The sequence below is a fragment of the Triturus cristatus genome, chromosome 1_1, assembly GCF_964204655.1.
Source record: "Triturus cristatus chromosome 1_1, aTriCri1.1, whole genome shotgun sequence".
In the NCBI taxonomy this organism is placed as follows: Eukaryota; Metazoa; Chordata; class Amphibia; order Caudata; family Salamandridae; genus Triturus; species Triturus cristatus.
This window is the reverse complement of record NC_140579.1, coordinates 1,291,113,848-1,291,135,352: the sequence shown is the minus strand read 5'-3', so window position 1 is coordinate 1,291,135,352 and position 21,505 is coordinate 1,291,113,848. Positions and strand designations below refer to the sequence as shown.

At 48.3% G+C, this 21,505-nt stretch overlaps 1 protein-coding gene across 5 annotated transcripts in view; it reads left to right on the top strand.

Moving 5' to 3' along the window:
- The window catches only part of LOC146871979 (ubiquitin carboxyl-terminal hydrolase 49-like), a 507,658-nt gene that overhangs the window by 375,420 nt on the left and 110,733 nt on the right, over positions 1–21,505 (top strand). For all 5 annotated transcript variants that reach the window (XM_085652728.1, XM_085652768.1, XM_085652756.1 and 2 more), the window contains one exon: positions 12,161–13,568. In XM_085652728.1, the coding sequence (XP_085508854.1) occupies positions 12,189–13,568 (1,380 nt within the window). In that variant the 5' untranslated portion in view covers positions 12,161–12,188. The remainder of the gene's footprint in view (positions 1–12,160; positions 13,569–21,505) is intronic.

Below are 21,505 nucleotides of genomic sequence, written 5' to 3'. Positions count from 1 at the left end.
CAACAGGGCCCTCACTGATCTTATGTTGATGTTATTTATAGAGCACGCATTCACCAATGTTTTCTTGGTGCTTGCACACAATACACCTTCTACTCAAATATGAAATTTTAAAAAAGGACTTTCTTTCATAGCCCTGTTTAAAAAAAGCCATGTTTGTAGCAATTTACAAAATGTCCTAAAGTCAATTTCCTCGTGGCCCTTGTGTGGTAGGGCATTCCAAGTGACAGGGTCCCCCATGGAATAACTGTCCATCTGACCTGTGTTGATGAATCTCTGGGATCACAAGTCGATTTGCCTTGATTGATCTCAGATTGCGTATGGGTATGCATTTTTTAAAATTCTTTCTGACACAAATTTAGGGGCCGTTCAATTCATGTTTTTAAACACCATGCAGCACAGCTTGAATTTAATTTGTTCCTTTATCGGAAGCTATGGCTATGTCGTGGCAGAAGAAATATCAGCCTTGCTGCGTCATTTTGAATAACTTGAAGTTTGACGGAGAACATTTTGCAATCCAGCATAAACCGTTGGAGTAGTCAAGCCTTGATGTGATAGCTGCTGTCACTATAAGTTTACTTGCCTCAACAGACAGCAAAGGTACCATTTTTCTAATCTTTAATAGGAAGGAGCATTTGAACACTGTGCATCCTACCAGGGAGTGTAGCAGAAGGTTTCCATCGACCATGACCCCTAAGCTCTTTACAGACGTTTTAGGAGTCGGTGCTGGACGGAGTTCCCTTGGCCAGTAAAGATGATTTTAAATATTGGTTCTGTTGTTCAGCAGGACCTTTGCAGTATTGTCTGTGTTGAGTTTCTGTTATTTAGTTCCCATCTAGCTGGCAATGAATCTCATAGTATTTTGACATTTTTCATATGAGAATGGGTTATCATCTACATGAAATATCAGTTAGGAATCATCTGCATAGTAGTGTACACAACAACATGAGGCTGTCAGCACTGTTATCAAAGGGTTAATGTATTAATTAAATGGGTGCATCAACAACAATATTCCTTGGGAACCCCACATTCTCGCCTAAACTCTTTGGCTGGAAAATTTCCTAGGTTTACCTACTGTGTGCGATTTCCCAGTAAGGATTTGATCCTATTTAAGGACTTGTCCTGCACCCCTGCCTCAATTACGCCGATGGATCAATATCTTATGAGTCACCATGTCAAAGGCTGCAGAAAAGTCTAGCAGCACCAAGAGAGTATCTTCTTTTGGTCCTCCTCCCTTCTTAAGTGATCACAGACTTTGTGCTGGGAAAAGGTATAAAGTCAACGTGGGCAGGAAGGATAAAAGCAGTGTTCTGTAAATGTTTGAATAGTTCTTAGGCAACATGAGCCTCTAATAATTTTGTTGGAAATGAGAGCAGTGAAATAGACTAATAGGTTTTCAATACTATTCAGTTCTCCCCTTATTTCTTCAATAGTGGAATTACTTCACATCTTTAAAAGCATTGGGCACAATGCCTTGTTGTAGTGATTTAAGAGTTATCAGTGGGCAGTTTATTACTGTGACAAATTCTTAAACGATGGCTGGTTGGCAAGGGTCCTTTGGATATCCATATTTAATCTTGGATATTACCTCACCAAAACTGATTTCAACAATTATATAAAAACTGGTTAACACTGCACTGTTAGGCTCCCTCTTAGACTTCCCAGTAAGTAAGAATGGCTATTAGTAATGCTCTTTTTAATTATCTTTATTTTGTCTATAAAGAAAAAGTTGCATTTATCCTTGGTGCATCTCACCTAGGGCATTACCCTTCTTGGGCAGGTGAGGTCTTCTGAGAACTTGAAAGCTTCTTTCTGCTCATTTGTTGCTTCCACAATCTTACTACTGTAAAAACTAGATTACACCAAGATTATCTCTGCTTTGTATTTTGCTATTCAGTTTAAGTTTGGCTGTTTTTAGCTCTTTGGTGAACCATGGTGCCGGTTTCACTCGGTTGGTTAGTCACTGCTTTCGCAATGCCGCCGTCAACCAGTTTGTGAACCTTCGTTCTTCCACAGTGACAGATTTGCATAGTGTGGGTGTGGTTTGCTTAAGCATAGTTTCAATTCTTTCAACATTCAGTTGTTTCTACCTCCATGTATTTATATTCTCTGTAGTTTGACTACCTGACTTCTTCAGCATAGGGACAGATTTCTATCAAATAATGGTCTGACCAGATGCATGGTTATATTGGACACCTCCAAATTTTGTGTCCAAATTAAATCCAACGAGTGACCGTTTATATGAGTAGGCTACATTATATGTTGTTGGCATCTTAGTGATGACATTAAATCTATAAAGTCGATACATTTTGAGTCGAAGTCATGAGACTTTATATAGAAGTTAAAGGCTCCAATGACCATCATTTGTGTAAACTGAGCTGTCAGAGGGCAGATAATTTCAAACATCTTTTGGCCAAAATTTGTCATATACTGAGGAGGCCAGTACATAAGGATAATACTGAAATCTTAATGAGCACCTTGTCAGTGCCTTCTTCTTGCCCACTGATGGGTGGACATATGTTTCAGACTGTTACCTGGTGACCCTTCTTTTCTCACTAAATATCATACTCCAGAGAGTTCGATTGTTCAAGCGTCAACCAGCAAGATGAACCCCAATTGATTCACCACACCTTCTCTGGATAGGGAGTTTGAGGATTCAGGCGTTTTAGAAACAAATATATTTGTGGCATGTGTTGGCTGCTGATACACATGGTATGCACATTCCTGTCATCTTAGTTGGGCTCAGACTGTAAAACTTGTTTTACCCAAACAAGTCTTTTGCTGCTGATATGATATTGAGTCTCCTCTTCGAGTGAATGCACATGTTCAACTGCTCCATTGCTAGATTCTTTTTTTCTGCTATCAGGCTCGGACGGATAGTACAGAAGTTCCATGCAACTTCGGTGCCCTCATTATTTCTCGCACGATACGGACTCAGTTTCTCCACCACTTCATCCAACATTTGCATCCGGTGACCTTAGCCATAACGTTTACCGAGATGCCTGCCTTGTGCGTACGTTCCAATTCCCCCGTGCTGCAGAGAATACTTGGCGCCGGGTGATAGAAGGTAAGTGAGACGCACTTTTCCGAAAGTGACCACAGTGCGGGGTGAAGTACGCATCCTCGGATCAACGTGACGTTTGCATCCTTTGCTTTTCCCCGGAGCACAGCGAACAAGATTGCACAGCCTGCAACCTGTTCAAGAATAAGAAAGCCCTTCACTCCTGATGTAACCGACATCTAACTCACAACATGGAGATGTGGGCAGAAGCGGAATTCTCCACAGAGGAAGAACAACAGGTAGGCACCGGAGGCGAAGAAGTTGGTGCCAAAGTTGGCTTCATCCTGTGCAGTCCGCACTAATTTGCATCTGATGACTGATCAACACGAGGAGGAGGGCCTGGATGAATCGTCGCCTCCAACTGTGGAGCTCCCCGAGAAACCTGCAAACACGGGATCCGGACCCAGGACGAAGACCACTCCAAGAACCATGAGTACCCAGGGTCACCAGACGTCACATACTCTAAACACTTACCTCGACCACCTTCACACCTTCTCTTTGGTGTGCAACAGCCTATGGATTCTGTTCAACACCAGGAGCACGCCTCAGAGCTGAGACAAGTAGATACCTCAATTGGTTCCAATTTGGCTCAAGGGCAAATTTGGAGAAAAGCACAGCCCTTGCAGCAGCACTCTATGCCAACGAAGCCATCGGGCCAAACACCCTCTCAGTGCAAGCAAAGCTGTTCGAGCAGAGCAGACATACGGCATTGAGACACACACCATTGATGCTGGCTCACCCACCGATGCCGTAAAAAAACCATTGACAGCAAAGCCAATGTCATTGGCAGTCACCGCTCCATAGGAGCATCGTACAAAAAAAACTAACAAAGACATGGCACCCAAGAAAGCCTATAGCACAATCAATCCAGATGAGGAGGGCAATGTCTTTGAAAACCTCCAAGGGCTTATGGAGAAGAAATAACATTTAGAGGCAGGATAACCACTTGAAAAAATGACCCATAAGAGGAAGAGTCTGGACATTGCTGTATTTCAGCCTCCTTTAAAGAGTGTATGGAGCATAAGGTTATCATCTCTGTGCCACTTGACAGTATACCACCTCCACAATCCATGTTACGGTCTTCCACACAATCCGATGATGTAGACTCAGGGAGTCCTACACACTACTCTCGACAATTACTTTCAAGGAGTGCCCCAGATAGTCTGGATCCTTAGGTACATATGATGTCCTTCTTCAGATCCTGACATTGATGTGCCAGTCCTTGTCAAATTAAAGAAAAGTTTGCAGATAGCACACCGACAGACCGTTAACCCCCTTACGATTAATTCGACCGAATTTGCCCCATTATTCATCTAGTAGTGACCTGTTGTGGCTTCTTAAGTTCATTTGGGGTCATCTTCACGTTTCCATTTAACCGTATCGGTCCTGATGATGGTCTTGCGTCCTACGGACATTTGAGACCGAAACACCTACTCCAAGTCCACTTCTTACCATAGAATCACGGGATCTCTGTCCATAAATTGTTTATTCCTCATTTTGGACAGATACTTATTACAAGAGAATAGACTCTGCAAACATTGTATGTTTGGATTTTTTCAACTCTGTACCTCTTGATTACATTTATAGAATATAGAGTTCTTCATACTTTGATTATTGTGTACTGTCGATTTCTTTATATGATAACTTGATGCATGTCTAAATAATTGGTCTAATTTTATTTGCCACTATTTGGGCAATCAATTCATTTTTGATTTAAGGATATAGATTTCCAAATGATTACCTTTTTGTCCATTTACCCTTACTCTAGTCCCAGTCAAAGCATCACCACCAGATGACGCCTCTTCCTACTATCGTGTCCTTCAGCAAGCAGCTGAATACCATATGGTTCAGATGCACACCACAGAGAAGGAAAGTGATTTCTTTGTTGAGACACTCTATAAAACCGAACGCTTGGTTGAATATTAAGTCTCTAGGGAGATATTCAAAGAGCCTGTCAAAACATGGACCCTAACACCTTGAATTGAGCACAAATATAAGCCTTCTCCCTCTGATCTACTTTATATTAGAGACACCCTACCGGGGAGTCCCTAGTGGTTACAACAGCTAGGAAGAGGGCAGCTTCCCAGAGTACAGGTGACACTCCTCCTCCAGATAAGGAGAGCAAGCGGATAGATTTGACATGTAAATACTTGGCAGTTGGACATGCTAATCACTGGTGCATAGCCAGTTCAGAAGGCTTGCTTTCACGTTATATCTGAAAGAGACACGTTAGTGATAGATTCCTTACCTTAGAATTACCCCCAGGCGTCAGACTGGATCTGGAAAGTTTTCGTCAGCTGTACCCTTGCGCGTCAGAAGGTGGCGTTGTGCGGCTCCGCGTCCGTCGTCGGCGTTGTGATCGCCGGTTTGACGTTGCGGCAGCTACTTAGACGCCGCCCTCGCGCGCTCTCATCAGTTCTTTCTTTTTCTGCTCCAGCAAGCACAGATCCGGAGAGAGTGGTACCCCCAGTCAATTTTCGACTGAGTTTTTAGGGACTTTTGTCTCTGTATTTTTAAGTCTATCGACTCCTGGTGCTGTAGGGATGCCCAGTTTTAAAACTTGCGGAGTTTGTCCCCGCATGATGTCAGTGACAGACCAGCACCGCGAGTGTCTCTACTGCCTAGGGCGCGACCACGACCCCACGTCGTGCCACAACTGCCGGGCCATGGCTCCGAAAACTTTGCAGGAGCGGTCCCGAAAGTTGCTTGAGGCCCGGGAGTCGGCTCTGCACTGTTCAAGGTCCCAGTCCCGTGGGAGGTCCAGGGACCGGTCGCTGAGCTGCCACCATCGTTCGACGAAGTCTTCACACTGGGGGTCAGGTAAGACGAAGCACAAGAAGTCGAAGAAGCGCCGTCGCTCTTCGCCTTCCCCTAGCCTGTCGCGTGACATGGCTGAGGGTGCGGATGGTGCCACCCCGCGGCTCTGGCGGAGCCTACGCAGTTGCTGGCGGCCTACCCGCCTTTCCCGAGTCCAGCTGCAGGACTTCCGGTCAGCCATTGCTCGCCTCTTTGGCCCGTCGAGCCCCGCCGGTGAGCCTTCGGGCCCGTGGGTTCGACTGGGGGTCCTCGCACTTCTTCGTCGTCGGCCCCGACGTCGTCGACGGCTCCGGACTCAGCCCAGCGAGACCCCCATGGATCCATGCATGATCACAGCTGACGTTGGTTGACCTCGTACGACCTCCACCAACATCGACGTCTACGGCACTGCTGCCGGCATCGGCCGGACAGCCAGTCGATGTCATCCCCGGCTTCCACCCCGACATGGAGACCTTCTCGCAGCTCAATGTGCGTTAGACCCGGACAGGGCAGAGGATTTGGAGGACGCAGGTGGACTGGATTTTCTCCAGAACCTGGCGCACTGTCTCCTTCTACCATGGCTACGGAGGAGGTTGGTACTTATTCAGTGGTGTTGCGTAGGGCGGCCGAAGCTCTCGAGCTCCCTACAGTGGCCGTCAGGACAGAAGTGCTTCGGTCGGCAGCCTCCTCTGCGGAGCCACTGCTGCCCTTCAATGACGCACTTTCTGACGTTCTTTTGGGCACCTGGTACAGTCCCAACACAGGGGCTCCTGTGGATAGGAATGAGGCCCGATGCCATCGCCTAGCTCTGGGCGACCCCATTTTCTTCTCCCAACACCCTACCCCTGAGAGCTTGGTTGTCCAAGCCTCTGCATCCCTGAGCGCATTCCCTACTGCACCTTCGGACAGGGAATCCAAGAAACTAGAGAAGTTTGGGAAGAAGAGCCTCTTGGGCCGTTATTCCCACTCTGTGTGGGATACGGTAGCACAGGTCCGGCCTCAGTCCGGGGAGGCCCGGACGGTGCTCTCCCAAGCTATTGCTGAAGGGAGAGATGCAGCTAAGTTCACGATTCGTTGTGGCCTTGACATCGTGGACTCGCGGGGCAGAGTGATTTCCACGACAGTGGCGCTACGCCATCACGTCTGGCTGAGGACAACTGGCTTTTCAGGGGAAGTCCAGAACACTCTGATGGACATGCCTTTTGATAGCACTCGCCTTTTTGGGGACAAGGCAGATAGTGCGTTGGAGCGCTTTAAGGACTCTAGGGCTACGGCCAAGTCCCTGGGCCTTTCGGCCACGCGCACACCTTCGGCTTCTGCTTTTCGCTCCTTTCGTGGCCAAGGAAGGGGAGCACAAACACGTTTGTTTCAGAGCCACAGGCCTGCGCAGCAACAGTCTCTGCGCAGCCCCGGACGTGGGACCCGCCGAGGTGGGTCACGGGGCCAGCGGGCCGGTCAGTCCACCCCCACCACTGCCACCACTGCCTCCAAACCTTCCTAGTCCTGTGTTTCAGGCCCATCAAACGCCAGTGGGCGGCAGGACTAGCCATCATCTCCCCCGCTGGCGCACCATCACTTAAGACAGGTGAGTTTTACAGATAGTCCGAAGGGGCTACTCCCTCTCCTTCGAGACTACCCCTCCAGCCATGCCACCGCATGTCGGGAGATCACTTGACACTTCTCCAGCAGGAAGTTGCGGCCCGCTTGGCTAAGGTGGCCATCAAGCGCGTTCCGACGCCAGAAGTGGGTTGTGGTTGTTATTCCCACTACTTCCTGGTTCCAAAGATGGACAAGGGCCTGCGTCCTATCTTAGACCTTGGGAACGTCAATCGCTTCCTCCGGAAGGAGAAATTCAAGATGCTCACACTTGCTCAGGTCTTGTCTGCCCTAGACCCACAAGACTGGGTAGTGGCATTGGACTTGCAGGATGCTTACTTTCATATCCCCGTCCTGCCAGCCCACCGGCGTTACCTGCGGTTCATGGTAGGCCACGAGCACTTTCAGTTTGCCGTGCTACCTTTTGGCCTTACCAGCGCCCCTCAGGTGTTCACGAAAGTGATGGCGGTGGTCGCAGCTCATCTGCGCAGATCAGGGGTTTCCGTCTTCCCCTATCTCGACGACTGGTTGTTGAAGGCGGGCTCGCCCCAGGCAGTCGTCTCCTACCTCCAGACTACGGCCGGCCTCCTGCATTTGCTGGGGTTCTCCATCAACGTGCCGAAGTCACATCTGATTCCCTTTCAGAAGCTCCTCTTTATTGGAACGGTTCTGGACACGGCGCAGTTTCGGATTTCTCCTCCCGAACAGCGAGTCCGGGACATTTAGGCTATGATTCCGATCTTTCAGTCCTTGTCCTGGGTTTCGGTCATTACCTTGAGGCTGCTGGACCTCATAGCCTCCTGCATCCTGCTGACCAATCATGCCAGATGGCATATGCGGGCTCTGCAGTGGCACCACCGCCATGTGGTACTGCAACAAGCAAGGCGGGGTGGGGTCGTGGACCCTAGGCCAGGAGGCTCTGCGTCTCTGGACATGGCTGGAACATCAGGGCATTTCCTTGGTGGTTCAACACTTTCAGGGCCCTAGTTTCAATGCACCAGTAGTCAGTATCTTGCATGGCTCTGCGTTTCTGGCGCGGAAAGTTGTGTACAGAACTGACGTCAGCGCGCGAGGGCGGCGTCTAAGTAGCTGCCGAGACCATCCCGGCGATCACGACGCCTACGACGGACGCGGAGCCGCATGATGCCACCTTCCAACGTGCAGGGGTACTGCTGACGAAAACTTTCCAGATCCAGTCTGACACCTGGGGGTAATTCTAAGGTAAGAACGCTATCACTAACTAATGTCCTTACAGATATATCGTTACCGAACGTAAGTAACTTGTGCAACAGGGCCACCTGGGATGACATGGAGGAGCTTTTACAACACCTCCCAGACCAATATTATAAACGAGGGTCACAACTAGTTACTTAGGGCAAACAAATTTCTAATGCAACGATCAGATGCGCCCTTGATAGTTTCGATACTGCTGCACGAGGGATTAATTCCTCAATTATGCTGCGTAGACATACCTGGCTGCGCATTTTAGGGATTTAAACCGAGGTACAGCAACTCCTACTAAATGCCCCTTTTCATGAGGAACACCTCTTTGGCCTTGAGATAGATGCCCAATTAAAAATAATACAAAAATCTATCGAAACTACAAGACCTCATTGGTGGTTTTGTAGCCCACAATACCTAGGCAACAGTCCTTTCGCAGATATAAGGGTAAGGGTGTTCCCAAAACCACCACCACTGACACCCAGTCCTATCAAAAACAGCAAGGTTGGTGCAGGTTCTCTTGGACAACACCACCACCACAAAGTGGTATTGCAACAAACAGCGCAGAGAAAAGTAGTTTGCCATGAGGCTCTGTACCTCTGGAGTTGGTTAGAGTGTCATGGCCTCTTTCTATGTGTGAACCTCTTGACAGGGTTCTTGAATGCCAGAGTGGATGAGCTCAGCAGACAGTGTCTGGGTGACCATGACTACATCTCAAGGTGACACAGGGCATCTTCAACAGTCAGGTGAACCCTGGCTAGATAGTTATGCCACCACCAAACATGCATTTACATAAGTTTCACACGTTCGAGTTTCCATGAGAAGACTTGCTAGGGTATGTGTTATAGCTAGAAGGAACCCGGGACTCCTGTATGCCTTCCTACCTCCCTCTGTTTCTCATGTCTAGAGTTTTAAAAAAAAAGAACAGCAGCAACTGAGCCCAAGTCATTCTAGTGGGTCTGGATTGGGCCAGTAGAGTGTAGTACCCAGGGCTTCTGTGTATGAGTACCTGTCCCCCAACCATGCTGCTACTTAAGGGAGGACATTCTGTCTCAACAAAATGGTAGGGTACTTGACCTGAATCTATGCAGTGTGCACCTCCATGCATAGAGAATGTAAGGCTGCATTTAACTGCATTTGATCTATATTCAGAAGTGGTAAATGTCTTCCTCGCCACCAGACGCCCTTCTACAAAGTCCATTTATGTCGGGCCATAGGTCAAGTTTGTGGCTTGTTGTGGTAACTGCAAGGTTGACTCTACAATCAAAGCTATTGAATGTTATTTTATTGTTTTATTTTTGGCCACCTAAGGCTGTGCTGTTGTCACTATTAAAGGTTATTTGTTGTTGACCATTGTAGCCTTTTTAGGTCTCGCCGGACCCAGCGCATGCGCTGGTCTGGCAAGACTTATTGAGAGGGCTCCAAAAAGTGCTACCAGGCCAGCCTGGAGCTACAGTGCATGTGCGCGGGCGCGCGCGTCGCTCTTTACCGCGATTAATTTCACTTTAGCGGCCGCTTTGATGTTTGATCGTGATCGCGATCACTTTCGCGGCCGCTTTGCATAGCCAATAGGTCTCGCTTTTGGGACCTTATAAGTATTTAGTTATATGCAACTGTTGCATGGCTAAACACTTATAAGGTCCCAAAGGCGAGACCTATTGGCTATGCCAATGCTTGTTTACGTTTGCTGGACCAACTGTTCTCGTTTAAACCACTTGTTGTGAGGAGGTTTATGAAAAGCTTGATGCACGTGTCTTTCTAAACTTACTTGTAATGCTGCAGTGGTACCTTAATTTAGTCTTAATGTTTCTCGTGCATGCCCTTTCAGCTAATTCATAGCTATTTGCTGTGTCTCTTGACTTTGAAGACTATTCTCCCAACTTAACACTTTCTGTTGAATACTCTAAATGTAGATTTCACACTGTACTCCCATCTCCTCGTTCTGTGGAGTGGCCTCTTTTTAACATCTAAAAAGGTGCCAAGTTAGGAATGTGCACACTAGTTCTACCAATTGTTCATGATCTGCATCTGAGGGCACAGAAAGAGACAAGCAAGAAACTGACATTAATGTGCATGAGTGGCGCTAATTTGCGGCTCTGTTCTGCCGCTACCGGAGTGGTAAGAAGTCAGTGCAGAGTTGCACAGTGCCACCTGATGGCGTGCAGTAGCCAGGGAGTATTCTAAGGTGAGTAATCTACAGCTAGAGTATCCACCAGAAAGAGTGTTAAAAACGTTAAAAGGAGGAACTTCTAAGGGTTTAACACATCCGTTTGGTGTACTGTTTTAAATTTTTTTTACTTTTAATTGTCTTGTTATCATAACAGAGTTGTATCAGCAGTGCGTTTATACGAGTAAGCCAGCTAATATGCCAGTGCAAGCATAGTTTAGTTTCACCTACACAGAGGTGCCAATTCTTGGCACATTACATAAAGATACACAAAGTAGCAAGTAATCACAATATATGATTATTACATTCAAGTGGTGTAGTAGGCTGGCAATTTCGCATTTATACACGAGATTTAACATTAATCATTTTTAGTCAATCTAGGAGATGCAGAGTTTTAGCTAGGTACGTGCATAATGTCGTCCAGATATCCTTAGTCTTGGATTGGGCTGTTACTAGGATATATTATACCATCTGACATGGTACCACTGTACCAATGCCATGTCCTGGATCCAGTCTGCAACTGTTGGGAGGGGGCTCTGCCCTATCGAATGGCAGCTCATCAGCTGGCTAATAATGCAAATGCTGTATATTTCGTAGTTCATGCAGGTATGTCTGTTTGGTGCACTATTTTATTCTGTTTGCAGGCATATAAAACCAGCCATCATTTTATCATTTGATGTATCATTTTTCATTTATATTTTCGAAACCGTGAAATGTTTTTCTTTTTTATTTAAGAATGTTGGGGTTCTTGTGGCTAGATTGGTGTATTCAATGTTTATGAATTGAATGAAGATGCTCATGATGGAGAACCAGAATTACAGCCAAGATTTCTTTTTCGTTTGCATCCAATAACTTTTGCTGCTTTTTTCTCGATGTCATGGATTGCAAAATCAATTTAGTAGCTATGAGAAACACTAGCAGTCCTGTTCATTTAATCCCCAGTTTGGTTAAAAACACATGACCCCCTTGATGCTCCCTTGTAGTTTTGCATTGCTTTAATGATTTTTCTGTATCACACTGCCAGATAGCTGAAGTATGCAATTCACATGAAGAGCAGTGCAATTTCCAGAATTGTATATACTTTATTTTGGAGTAAGTGAAAGTTGGATCAGCTGGCTTCCACACAGACTCACTGTTTTGTTGACCTTTATTTCTCGCACCAATACAGCTGAGGCTTTGCGTCACTCCTCACTCTAAAATATTTTTGTTTATATTTATGTTGATGTAGAGAAGTTGAAATTTAAAACTGTTAGTTACAAGCTGTGTTCGTTGCCTTTTGATTAGACACTAATGCTGTTTTTACTCCTGCTTTTCTTTGCCAGGGTAAATCTGTGGAGACTTTTGTAAGTCATGGATAGATGCAAGCATGTTGGGCGGCTAAGACTTGCCCAGGATCACTCCATCCTGAACCCGCAGAAGTGGCGCTGTGTTGACTGTGACACTACAGAGGCTGTCTGGGCCTGCTTGAAATGCTCACACGTAGCTTGTGGACGGTACATTGAGGAGCACTCACTTAAGCACTTCCAGGAGACCAGACATCCACTGGCAATGGAGGTGTATGAACTGTATGTCTTCTGTTATGTGTGTGAGGATTATGTACTTAATGACAACCCTGAAGGAGACCTGAAGCTGCTGAGAAGCACATTGACTGCAGTAAGGAATCAAAAGCATGGCCTGCTGCCCCATGGTGGAAGGACCTTGAGATCAATGGGGGGTTCCATGCACACACACAGCAGAGCCCCTCCCAGGAAACCTCAGATGCTTACTGCTCTTTGGCACAGACGAAGGTTCCTTTTGGCCAAAGCTTTGAGAATGTGGTTTCAGAAGAGCTCTGTGGGACAGCTGAGACAAGAGCAGGTGAAACAATGGGAGGAACACGAGAGGAAAAAGGAAGTAGCCCGACAACGCAGGCAGGAGGTAAAAAGGCACCTTCTGGAAGAACTCGCCAATACACCACCCAGAAAGAGTGCAAGGCTCTTATCTCATGCTCACAGGGACAGTCTTATTCCTCGCAAGTTCAGGCAGATGTCGGCAAGCGCTCCTACCTCAAAACCAGTGGGCAACAGTAGGTTCAGCCAGTTCTACTCCATTCGGCGGAAGCCTATGGTCACACCTGGCGTGACTGGCCTCCGTAACTTGGGCAACACCTGCTACATGAACTCTATTCTTCAAGTGCTTAGCCACCTGCAGAAATTTAGGGAATGCTTCTTGACTCTTAACCCAGATAAGACTGAAGAGTTATTGGCCAAAACTGCCATTGGGAAACCTCCATTACCGAGCAATCTGGTGGCTGAGTCAGCCTCCAGTATTGGGACTGGTCGGAATGTCAAACTAGGGTCCCTTGTGAAGCAAAGTGTGCCAGCTGGCCTAAATGGAGGGTCATCCATCGACCGTAGTCTAGAACTGATCCAACCTAAGGAGCCTGCAACCAAGCACATCTCCCTCTGTAATGAACTGCACACCCTTTTCCGTGTTATGTGGTCAGGAAAGTGGGCACTGGTATCTCCCTTCGCTATGCTGCACTCTGTCTGGAGCCTCATCCCAGCTTTTCGTGGTTATGACCAGCAGGATGCTCAGGAGTTCCTATGTGAGCTCTTGGACAAAGTGCAGCAAGAACTGGAGTCCGAAGGAACCAAGCGCAGAATACTCATCCCCTTCTCACAGAGGAAACTTACCAAGCAGGTTCTCAAGGTGGTGAACACCATCTTTCATGGGCAGCTACTCAGTCAGGTATTTGTGTGTAAAAGAACTGTTTCCTATATAAACTCTTTAATGGTACTGTTCACGTGCTAGGTACCTTGTCAGACTTGTATGTCAACACACATCATCTTCTACTCTAGTTGTCTGTAGCGGTTGTAGAGTTACCTTGTTACTTAATATAACCCTTTGTTTATTCGTAGAAGCCCCAGCCAATATTATCTTTGGGCTCAAATAGCCATTGCCTCTAATCCTAGTGTTGTTTAATGGAAATATCTGGTGTTTTTATTTTCTTTCATTGACTAATGTTTGGGTTAATAAACGTGAACTGCGTAATGATGTTAATCCTCGCAGTTGACCGCTTCTCAGGATTCATGAGAGACCTCCCTCCATCTTGACTAAAGCTTTCATAATCTCAGGGCTAAATTCTAAACCCGGTGCAAACAGTATTCTTTACAGGGATCGTAATTACATGTTGTGTGATAATTATTACACCTTTGCTATTTTCTCCTGATAGATTCCGGCAGGTTGAACCTGTTGAAGTTCAAAAGGAGAAAAAGCCTGAAAAAAAGCCAAACATGTGGAGTTCACTGCATTAGAGATATATTCCATGTTGTGACTCACTTTCTTGTTGAAAAATTGGAGGAGGAGGAGGTGTGCTAATAGAGACATATAACTGCAGAATTATGTCCTTTGAAATACTCCCCCAGACAACAGACTGGATCTAGAAAATCTAAAGCAGTTTCTGTGCACGACGGCAGCTCCACGTCGATGCCAGTCCATGCTGAATGTGACGTGCGTGGGCCTGTATAGGCACCACCCTGGTGGGCTGACATCAGTTCCTTTCTTTCTTTCTGTACCAACATATGTGGATCTGGAGCTACCCCTCGTTTTATTGAGCTCCCTTTTACCAAGCAAAAAAAATCTACCAAAATTAGTATGCAAGGGATATGTCTCCTCCCAAATCTACATGGTTCAGACCCTGTGGGGAAGGTGGCAAACAAATGTCTGTGACTGTCTCGCACCAATCAATCAATAGATTTGTAGAGCACAACTTGTCACCTGTGGGGGTATCCAGGTGCTGGCAGGGTCAAGAGCATCAGTCGAATAGCCAGGTTTTCAGTTTCCTTCGGAATTCTTGTAGAGTGGGGGGGTCCTGAGGTTGAAGGTGGGGCCGTTCCAGGCCCTAGCTGCGAAGTAGGTGCGTCCTGTTGTCTTGCTTTGGCATATGCAGGGTGTGTTGGCAAGCGAGAGGGAGGCAAAGCGAGGTGTCTTTCAGGTTTGTGTAAGCTCAGGCGGCGGTTGATGTAGGCGGGCCCGGAGTCGTGCAGGATCTTGAACCCGTGAGTGAGGAGCTTGAAATAGCACCTCTTCAGCAAAGGGAGCAATGGAGCTCTCTTAGGTTGTGGAAATTTGCCTAAAAGTGGGCACACTGGTGCAGGGTCACCCTCTTGTCCACGGGTCCGAAGACCAACAAAATAGAGATTGGCACTGGAGTTGGAATAAATGACAAGTTTTTTAATCACTCATGAGTGGGACCACGTCCACACAACACTCAAGTGCTACAGGAGGTAGTACACTGAATTCACAAACTATCGTCCCTTTTATACAGGTTTTTTGCAATGTAAGCATGTAAACAGAAATAGGAAGAACACGTTTTAGGAATAGCTTTCAGCAAACAAGGGAAGATGAATAACCATGTGGTCAGCAAAGTAGGAGGGGGAGCAGGAATGCTTAGGGCAGCAGTAAATGATTGACAGTCAACATCTAAGACCAGGTGCACTGGCAATTATAAACCTTCAGCACGTACATTGCTTTAGCTGAGTCAGGAAGTCAACTAAAATAGATAACACAAGCAGAGTGAAAAGACGAAAGAATTATGAAGGAAACTTATTGGACACCATAGCCAAAATGGCTGTCGCTTATGCTAAATAAAATATTACACATTTTCCACAAGGTGGGAGCAGTGGTTAATATGTGAACAAATAAGTGCAGAGGCTCTCGTCAGAAGGCCGCTTGCACCAGCTCATTGCTCTTAACAAAACTAACTACTTACTATGAAACCCCACAAGTGGGGAGAGGATACGGCCAGAGTTGCCAACTTTGGAGCTGGGGAACCAGGCTCGAGTTTTGGTGTAGGCTCAACATCCTGTGATTCTGGGCAAATCACTTAATCACCCCGTGCCTACAAAAAATGAATGTGTCCTTAACTGGTGCTCATGAAAAGAGATCCAATACAGTTGGGTCGAGTTTGCGCCGGTGTTGACGACTAAGGTTGGTGTTGAGCACCGGAAGCCACTGGCTCAAATTAAGCACTCGGTGGGGAGGGGACAGTGGGAAGGGTGTAGTGGGGGGTGAGTAAGGTGTCACGCGGCAGATCAAGGATGAGTCTTGCTGCAGCGTTTTGGATGGTCTGGAGTCGTTGGATGAGGTGGGCCTTGATTCCCGCGTAGGGAACGTTTCTGTAGTCCATTCAACTGGCGATTAGGGCCTGGGTGATGGTGCTTCTCATGTTTTAGGGGAGCCACTTGAAGATCTTGCGTAGCATGCACAGGATGTAGAATCAGGAGGTTGATACGGCGTTGACTTATGATACGTTTAATGCCCGGGATGATACCAAGGTTCCTGGCGTGCTCAGTCAGGGTTGAAATGGGTCAGAGTTCTTTGGGCCACCAGGGGGATTTCCATCTTGTCCGTATTGAGTTTAAGGCAGTTGTTCATCAGCCAGTTGATGATGCTGGTCATGCATTTGTGGAAGTTGGTTCTAGAGGAGGTGGAGTTTTCAGAGAGAGAGAGAGAATGAGTTGTGTGTCGTCTGGGTAGGAGATGATGTTGTCAGTGGAATCTATGTTGGCCAGGGATATCATGTAGATGTTGAAGAGAGTGGGGCTGAGAGACCAGTCTTGATGGACTCTGCAGATCAGTTTGGATTCAGAGGTGTAAGGTGGGCTCGTTGAGTTTCATTGGTGAGGAAGGAGACAATCCATTAGAGGGCGATTCCCTGGATGCCTGTTTCGTGCAGTCTGTTGATGAGCGTGTGGTAGGAGAACATGTTGAACGCCACTGAGAGATCGTGGAGGATGAGGACGGCTGCCTCCCATTGGTTGAGGTGAGCTTGGATGTCGTTGGTGGCCACGTTTAGGGCTGTTTCAGTGCAGTGGCTGCTATGGAAGTTGGAGTCGTCCAGGAGGTGATTATGTTCTAGGTGGATGGTGAGTTGTTGGTTTATTGCTTTTTTGATGACTTTGGCCAGAAAACGGAGCAGGAAGATTGGTCTATATTTGCTGAGTTTGTTGGGATCCTCTGAGGGTTTTTTCAACAGGGGTTCTACTCAGGCATGCTTCTCGTCTTCAGAGACGCTAGCTGCATCCAGCGAGGTTTGATTAGGGTGGTAAGTTCATGTCCGGTCATGGATGCTTCTAGGTTGAAGATGTAGTGGGGGCAGTGTCGGAGGGGGCACCTGAGTGAATAGATTTTATGATAGTGATGGTGTCCTGTGTAGTGAGGTGGCTTCAGGAGATCAGCCTTGGGTCAGCCATGGGCGTGGAGTTGTGACAGTTGAAGCCCAGGGCCTTGGGTTGGGGGTTGAAGTTTCTGTAGATTTTGGCAATCTTATTGTAGTAGAAGTCGGCGAGGCTGTCGCAGAGGTCCTGAGAGGGAGTGATGTTGCTCGTTGCAGCTGCGGGTTTGGTGAATTCTTTAAGAAGACCTCTTTGATGTCGTTGGAGCTGGCTTCGATGCACAATGCCCGGGCTTTCTTCTTTGTATCGCATAGTTTGTGGTTGTGTAGTGTAGTTTGGTTACTGTATTGTAGGATATTCTGTCTGCTCTGTCTTTGCTTTTGCACCAACTTTTCTCGAGGTGCTTGCAGTGGGGCGTGGCGGCCCTGAGGTCTATGGTGTACCAGCTAGCTTGCTTGGGGGATCTTCTATGTTTTTGATGGGGATAACTGATGGCGCAGTCTGTGATCCAGGTGTTGAAGTTCCTGACGTCCTGGTTCACATCGTTTGGGTGAATTGAGGTCAAGGTTGTCGGTCCATTTGGTCTCTGAGGCCTTATTTCAGCTGCAGTCCATACAGTCTCTGAGGCCTTGTTTTAACAGTGGTGTTGGGCAGGGGAGGGGGGGCATTTGGGTGGTTATATTGAAGTGGACTATGGTGTGGTCAGTACATGTGAGTTTGGTGGTGTAGCTGTATTTGACACTGTCCCTTATGGTGATTGTAGGGTTAAGCATGTATCCTGCGATGTGCGGGGGTCCATGTTGTTCAGGCTGTCAATGATGTTGGCGGCGTTTGGCTTGGTTTTGTTGTCGAGGTGGAAGCTAAGGTTGCCCAGGAGAATGTATTCCTTGGAGTCTATGGGGAGGGGCGATAAAGTCTGTGATAGGGTTTCAGAAGGTGGTTCGAGGCTCTGGTGGACAGTGCCCCTGATGGTAGGTTTCTCGTCTGTTTGGATTCTGAAGTTAATATGTTCCATTGCTGGGATGGTGTCGTCCATGATGGATTCCCTGTGGATGATGGTGATACCTCCTCCAGGCTTGTTGATGTTGCAGTGGGTGATCTTGTATCCTTTCAGTATGGCAGTGGCGATGTCTGGGGCAGACACAATATAGAGCCAAGTTTCAGTGAGGAAGACTGTCTGGTGCAAGAGGGTCGAGGAGATCCCAGAACTTGGTGGCATGTGTGTAGAGAGAGCGATTGTTGAGGACAGCGCATGCAACCTGGGGGTGGGTTGTTGGTGTGGTGCCATGCTGTGTGGTCTGGGTAAAGGTGAAAAGGTGGGGGAGAGTGTACTGCACCAGTGAAGTGACAGTGGGTGCAGGTAAAAGGGCCTAGTGTGGAGCGGTGCAGCAGGTGTTGAGAAGGTGTCCCGGGCATGGCGGGCGGCTGATGTGCAGCTGTGGGTCATGTGAGGACCAGGGTTCATGGCACTGGGTGCGGTTCAGGTGCAGATGGCCACCATAAAGTAGGTCCTGGGAGGTGGGAGAGGCATGGGAGGAAGTGGGCGAGGTTGGCAAAAGGTGGGAATGGGAAGCAGATAAAGAGGGGTCAGCGGGAGGAGACACGAGAGATGGGGGAAAGGTTGAGGTAGCGGAAGAGCGGGAAAAGGGCAACAGGCAGAAAGTGTAGGGCGGAAGCAGTAGCAAAAAAGGGTGCGGGCTAAAAGCAAAATGAGAGCAAAAAGAGAGCACAAAGAAAGAAGGATGTAGTGACAACTAAGCAATAGGAATGAAGTTAAAAATAGTGAGAAAAAAACTTGCGGGGGCAGCTGCAAAAGGGGGGGTAAAAAGAGAGAGAAAGCAAAAGTGAGCAAAAGAAAGAAAATATATAGTTATAGTGACAGCGAAGCAATTGGAAAAAAGCTGAAAATGTAAAGTGAAAGAACGGACGTGAGCAGCAGTAAAAAAAAATGGGCAGGAAGAGAGCAAAAGAGTGATAAATTAAAACTCAGGCAAATGGAGAGAAAGTAAAAAAGGGGAAAGAAACAATGCCGCAGAGGAGAGTGGGCCTGAAGGAGTAGGAGGGAGAACGTAGTTCCTGGAGCTGCCCGGGGGGGCCAACAGGGGTAGTTCGAGAGCTGGGCTTGGGCCCAAATGTGGTTTGACTGTGGTGCCTGGGGTCAGACTAAGATTCCAAGCCTGCATTGATTGTGCCTTAATGCACCCCAAGGTCTTTCAAGACTGGCAAGTGAAGATCATTGTGGCGAAGCACTGCAAGACTCCTTGCCAGGATTGGTCGAGGTATAAAGGTAGGTCCCAGCTCCTCTCCTGAGTTTGCCCCCACCAAAGGTCCATTTCATGATCTAAGTCTTTGGGCAAATCCAAGAAGTGAAAGAAGTCCAAGCCAGCCCCACCTCCCTCGATCTTCCGAGAAGGAACAAGGGCATCATTGGGACTCCAGTTCGTGCACCTGAAGTCACTCTACTTATGAGTCATTCTGCATCACCCGGAATTTCCAGGGTTGTCTGCTGCGACTTGGCGAAGCCTTGCTATGCATTTTTGGTGTGTCAACAGTTCCCTCTGGGTCTGCAGGCCCCAAGGTGCCGATAGGTCTTCCAGCTGAACCAGTTGAGCCCTTTGGATCTGCTCAGGGTTCCAGACCGACTTCGGTTCCGGTTTCTTACGCAGTAGCACAACCCACGCTGGAACACAATGCACTGATGCCAGTGCCATTGACTCCAGTTGACACCGACCAACCGATAGTGCTGTCCAACACCAAGATAGCGCTGCCCTGATCTTCAGCACAACCACACACTTCTTAATCTGAACCACTACCTCTTTACCACCCTTCTGATAATCACACAGTTCCTCTACCTCCTGGAAGGGCTCATGACCTTCATTAGTTATTCAGCACAGACTCCGATATTGGGTGCAAGCAGCAATGCAGGTAACACTCTTTAGCATAAAGGTGCATAGTATATATTCAAAACCTGTCACGGGCTTCGTGGATCTTCTCCCCGGGATGACGCCGATACTATGTAAGGGTCCACCTCCCATCCGTCCCCAGTCCGGAAAAAGTATAATACCCACGGACTCAGAAGACAGGTGGGCGAGGGAAGGAAGGATGGGAACTGCAGGGAGAGAGACCTGAAAGAGAACAAGTAGAAGACTTAGACACAGGGCTGACTGGCACCTTCGTCCCCACGCTCCCCCCCCTTGCCTAACTCTTCACCGTACCTGATGCTCCTTCCTCCCCTGTGTGGATCTCTCTGGACAAGTTGGGATGTAGCCTCTGCCCAGTTACCCTCACTGGGTGAAAGCTCAACGGGACTGAATGGTGAAGGAGTAGAGGGCTCTCTACTCAGCCTTCCTATTGCTTCTGGGGAGAGAGCAGCAAGAGCCCACAGAATGCCGGAGGAGCCAATAATGCAAATGGCCGGCGCTTCCACTCGACGCCCGGAAATCCTGGGGCGGAGGAGCGTCTCGGTGGTGGAGGTGCTCACCTCCGCACTATCCTGTTGCTTCACTGGAACGTGAGGAGTGAGCGGGCAGGGTCTTGTGGAGCCAGGGACAAGAGATGCACGCGCTACAACTCAACGCCCGGAAATCCTGGGGCGGAGGAGCGCTGAATCCGCAGGCTTTACCCTTCGTTAGAGTTCGAGGGTAAGTAGCGGTATGGTTGGTTACGTCGTGCCGTGCCCTCCCGGAGGGGGGGGGGTTCGGAACAAAGGTTACGAAGGGCGGCTCGGGTGGCTGACGAGGTTCGCCTCCAATCACTCACCTCAACCGCTCACGGCGGGGAGGCTGGAGCGTTCACGTCGCTGAAACTTCTGAAGTCTTCCACCGGGATCTGGCGGATCTGGAACTGATGAGCTGAAGCGGAGGCAGTCTTCAGGACGCTCGCGGCGGGGCCGATGATCTGCAACTGCGGGTCAGGAATCATTGGCAACGCCCCCAGGTTTGGCGTGTTCTTTATCCGTTTCCGGGGCTCTTGCGATGGCACGTGATGTGGTGCTTGCGACGCCTCCTGGGAAATGGAGTCCTGTTCTATGCCGTATCGCAGCGATACGCTCGGAATCATGACAGCACATCCCTCTTCACCCCGACACCCGGGCCGTTGGAGCCCCCAGGTTTGGAAGGGGAGCGTCGGTGGAAGGCCGCCACCAGGCGGGCAGCATGCACCGCAGAGGCAGGCTCCCAGGAGTTTTCCTCCGGCCCATACCCCTTCCAAGCAAGACGGTACCACAGCTTGCCCCTCACCAGCTTGGAATCCAGGACACGTCGAACGACAAACTCCTGTTCATGATGCACCCACACCGGGGCCGGGCCCTTACGAACAGGACACCTCGATGGCTTGAGCAGTGATACGTGAAACACCGTGTGTATGCGCATCTGTGGGGGCAGACGCAACTGTACAGCCACGGGGTTCACGTGCCGGACAACTGGGTAGGGCCCTATGAATTTGGGAGTGAAGGTACTGGGTTTCCGGAACCGAAGGTTCCGCGTGGACAGCCACTCCCTATCCCCCTTG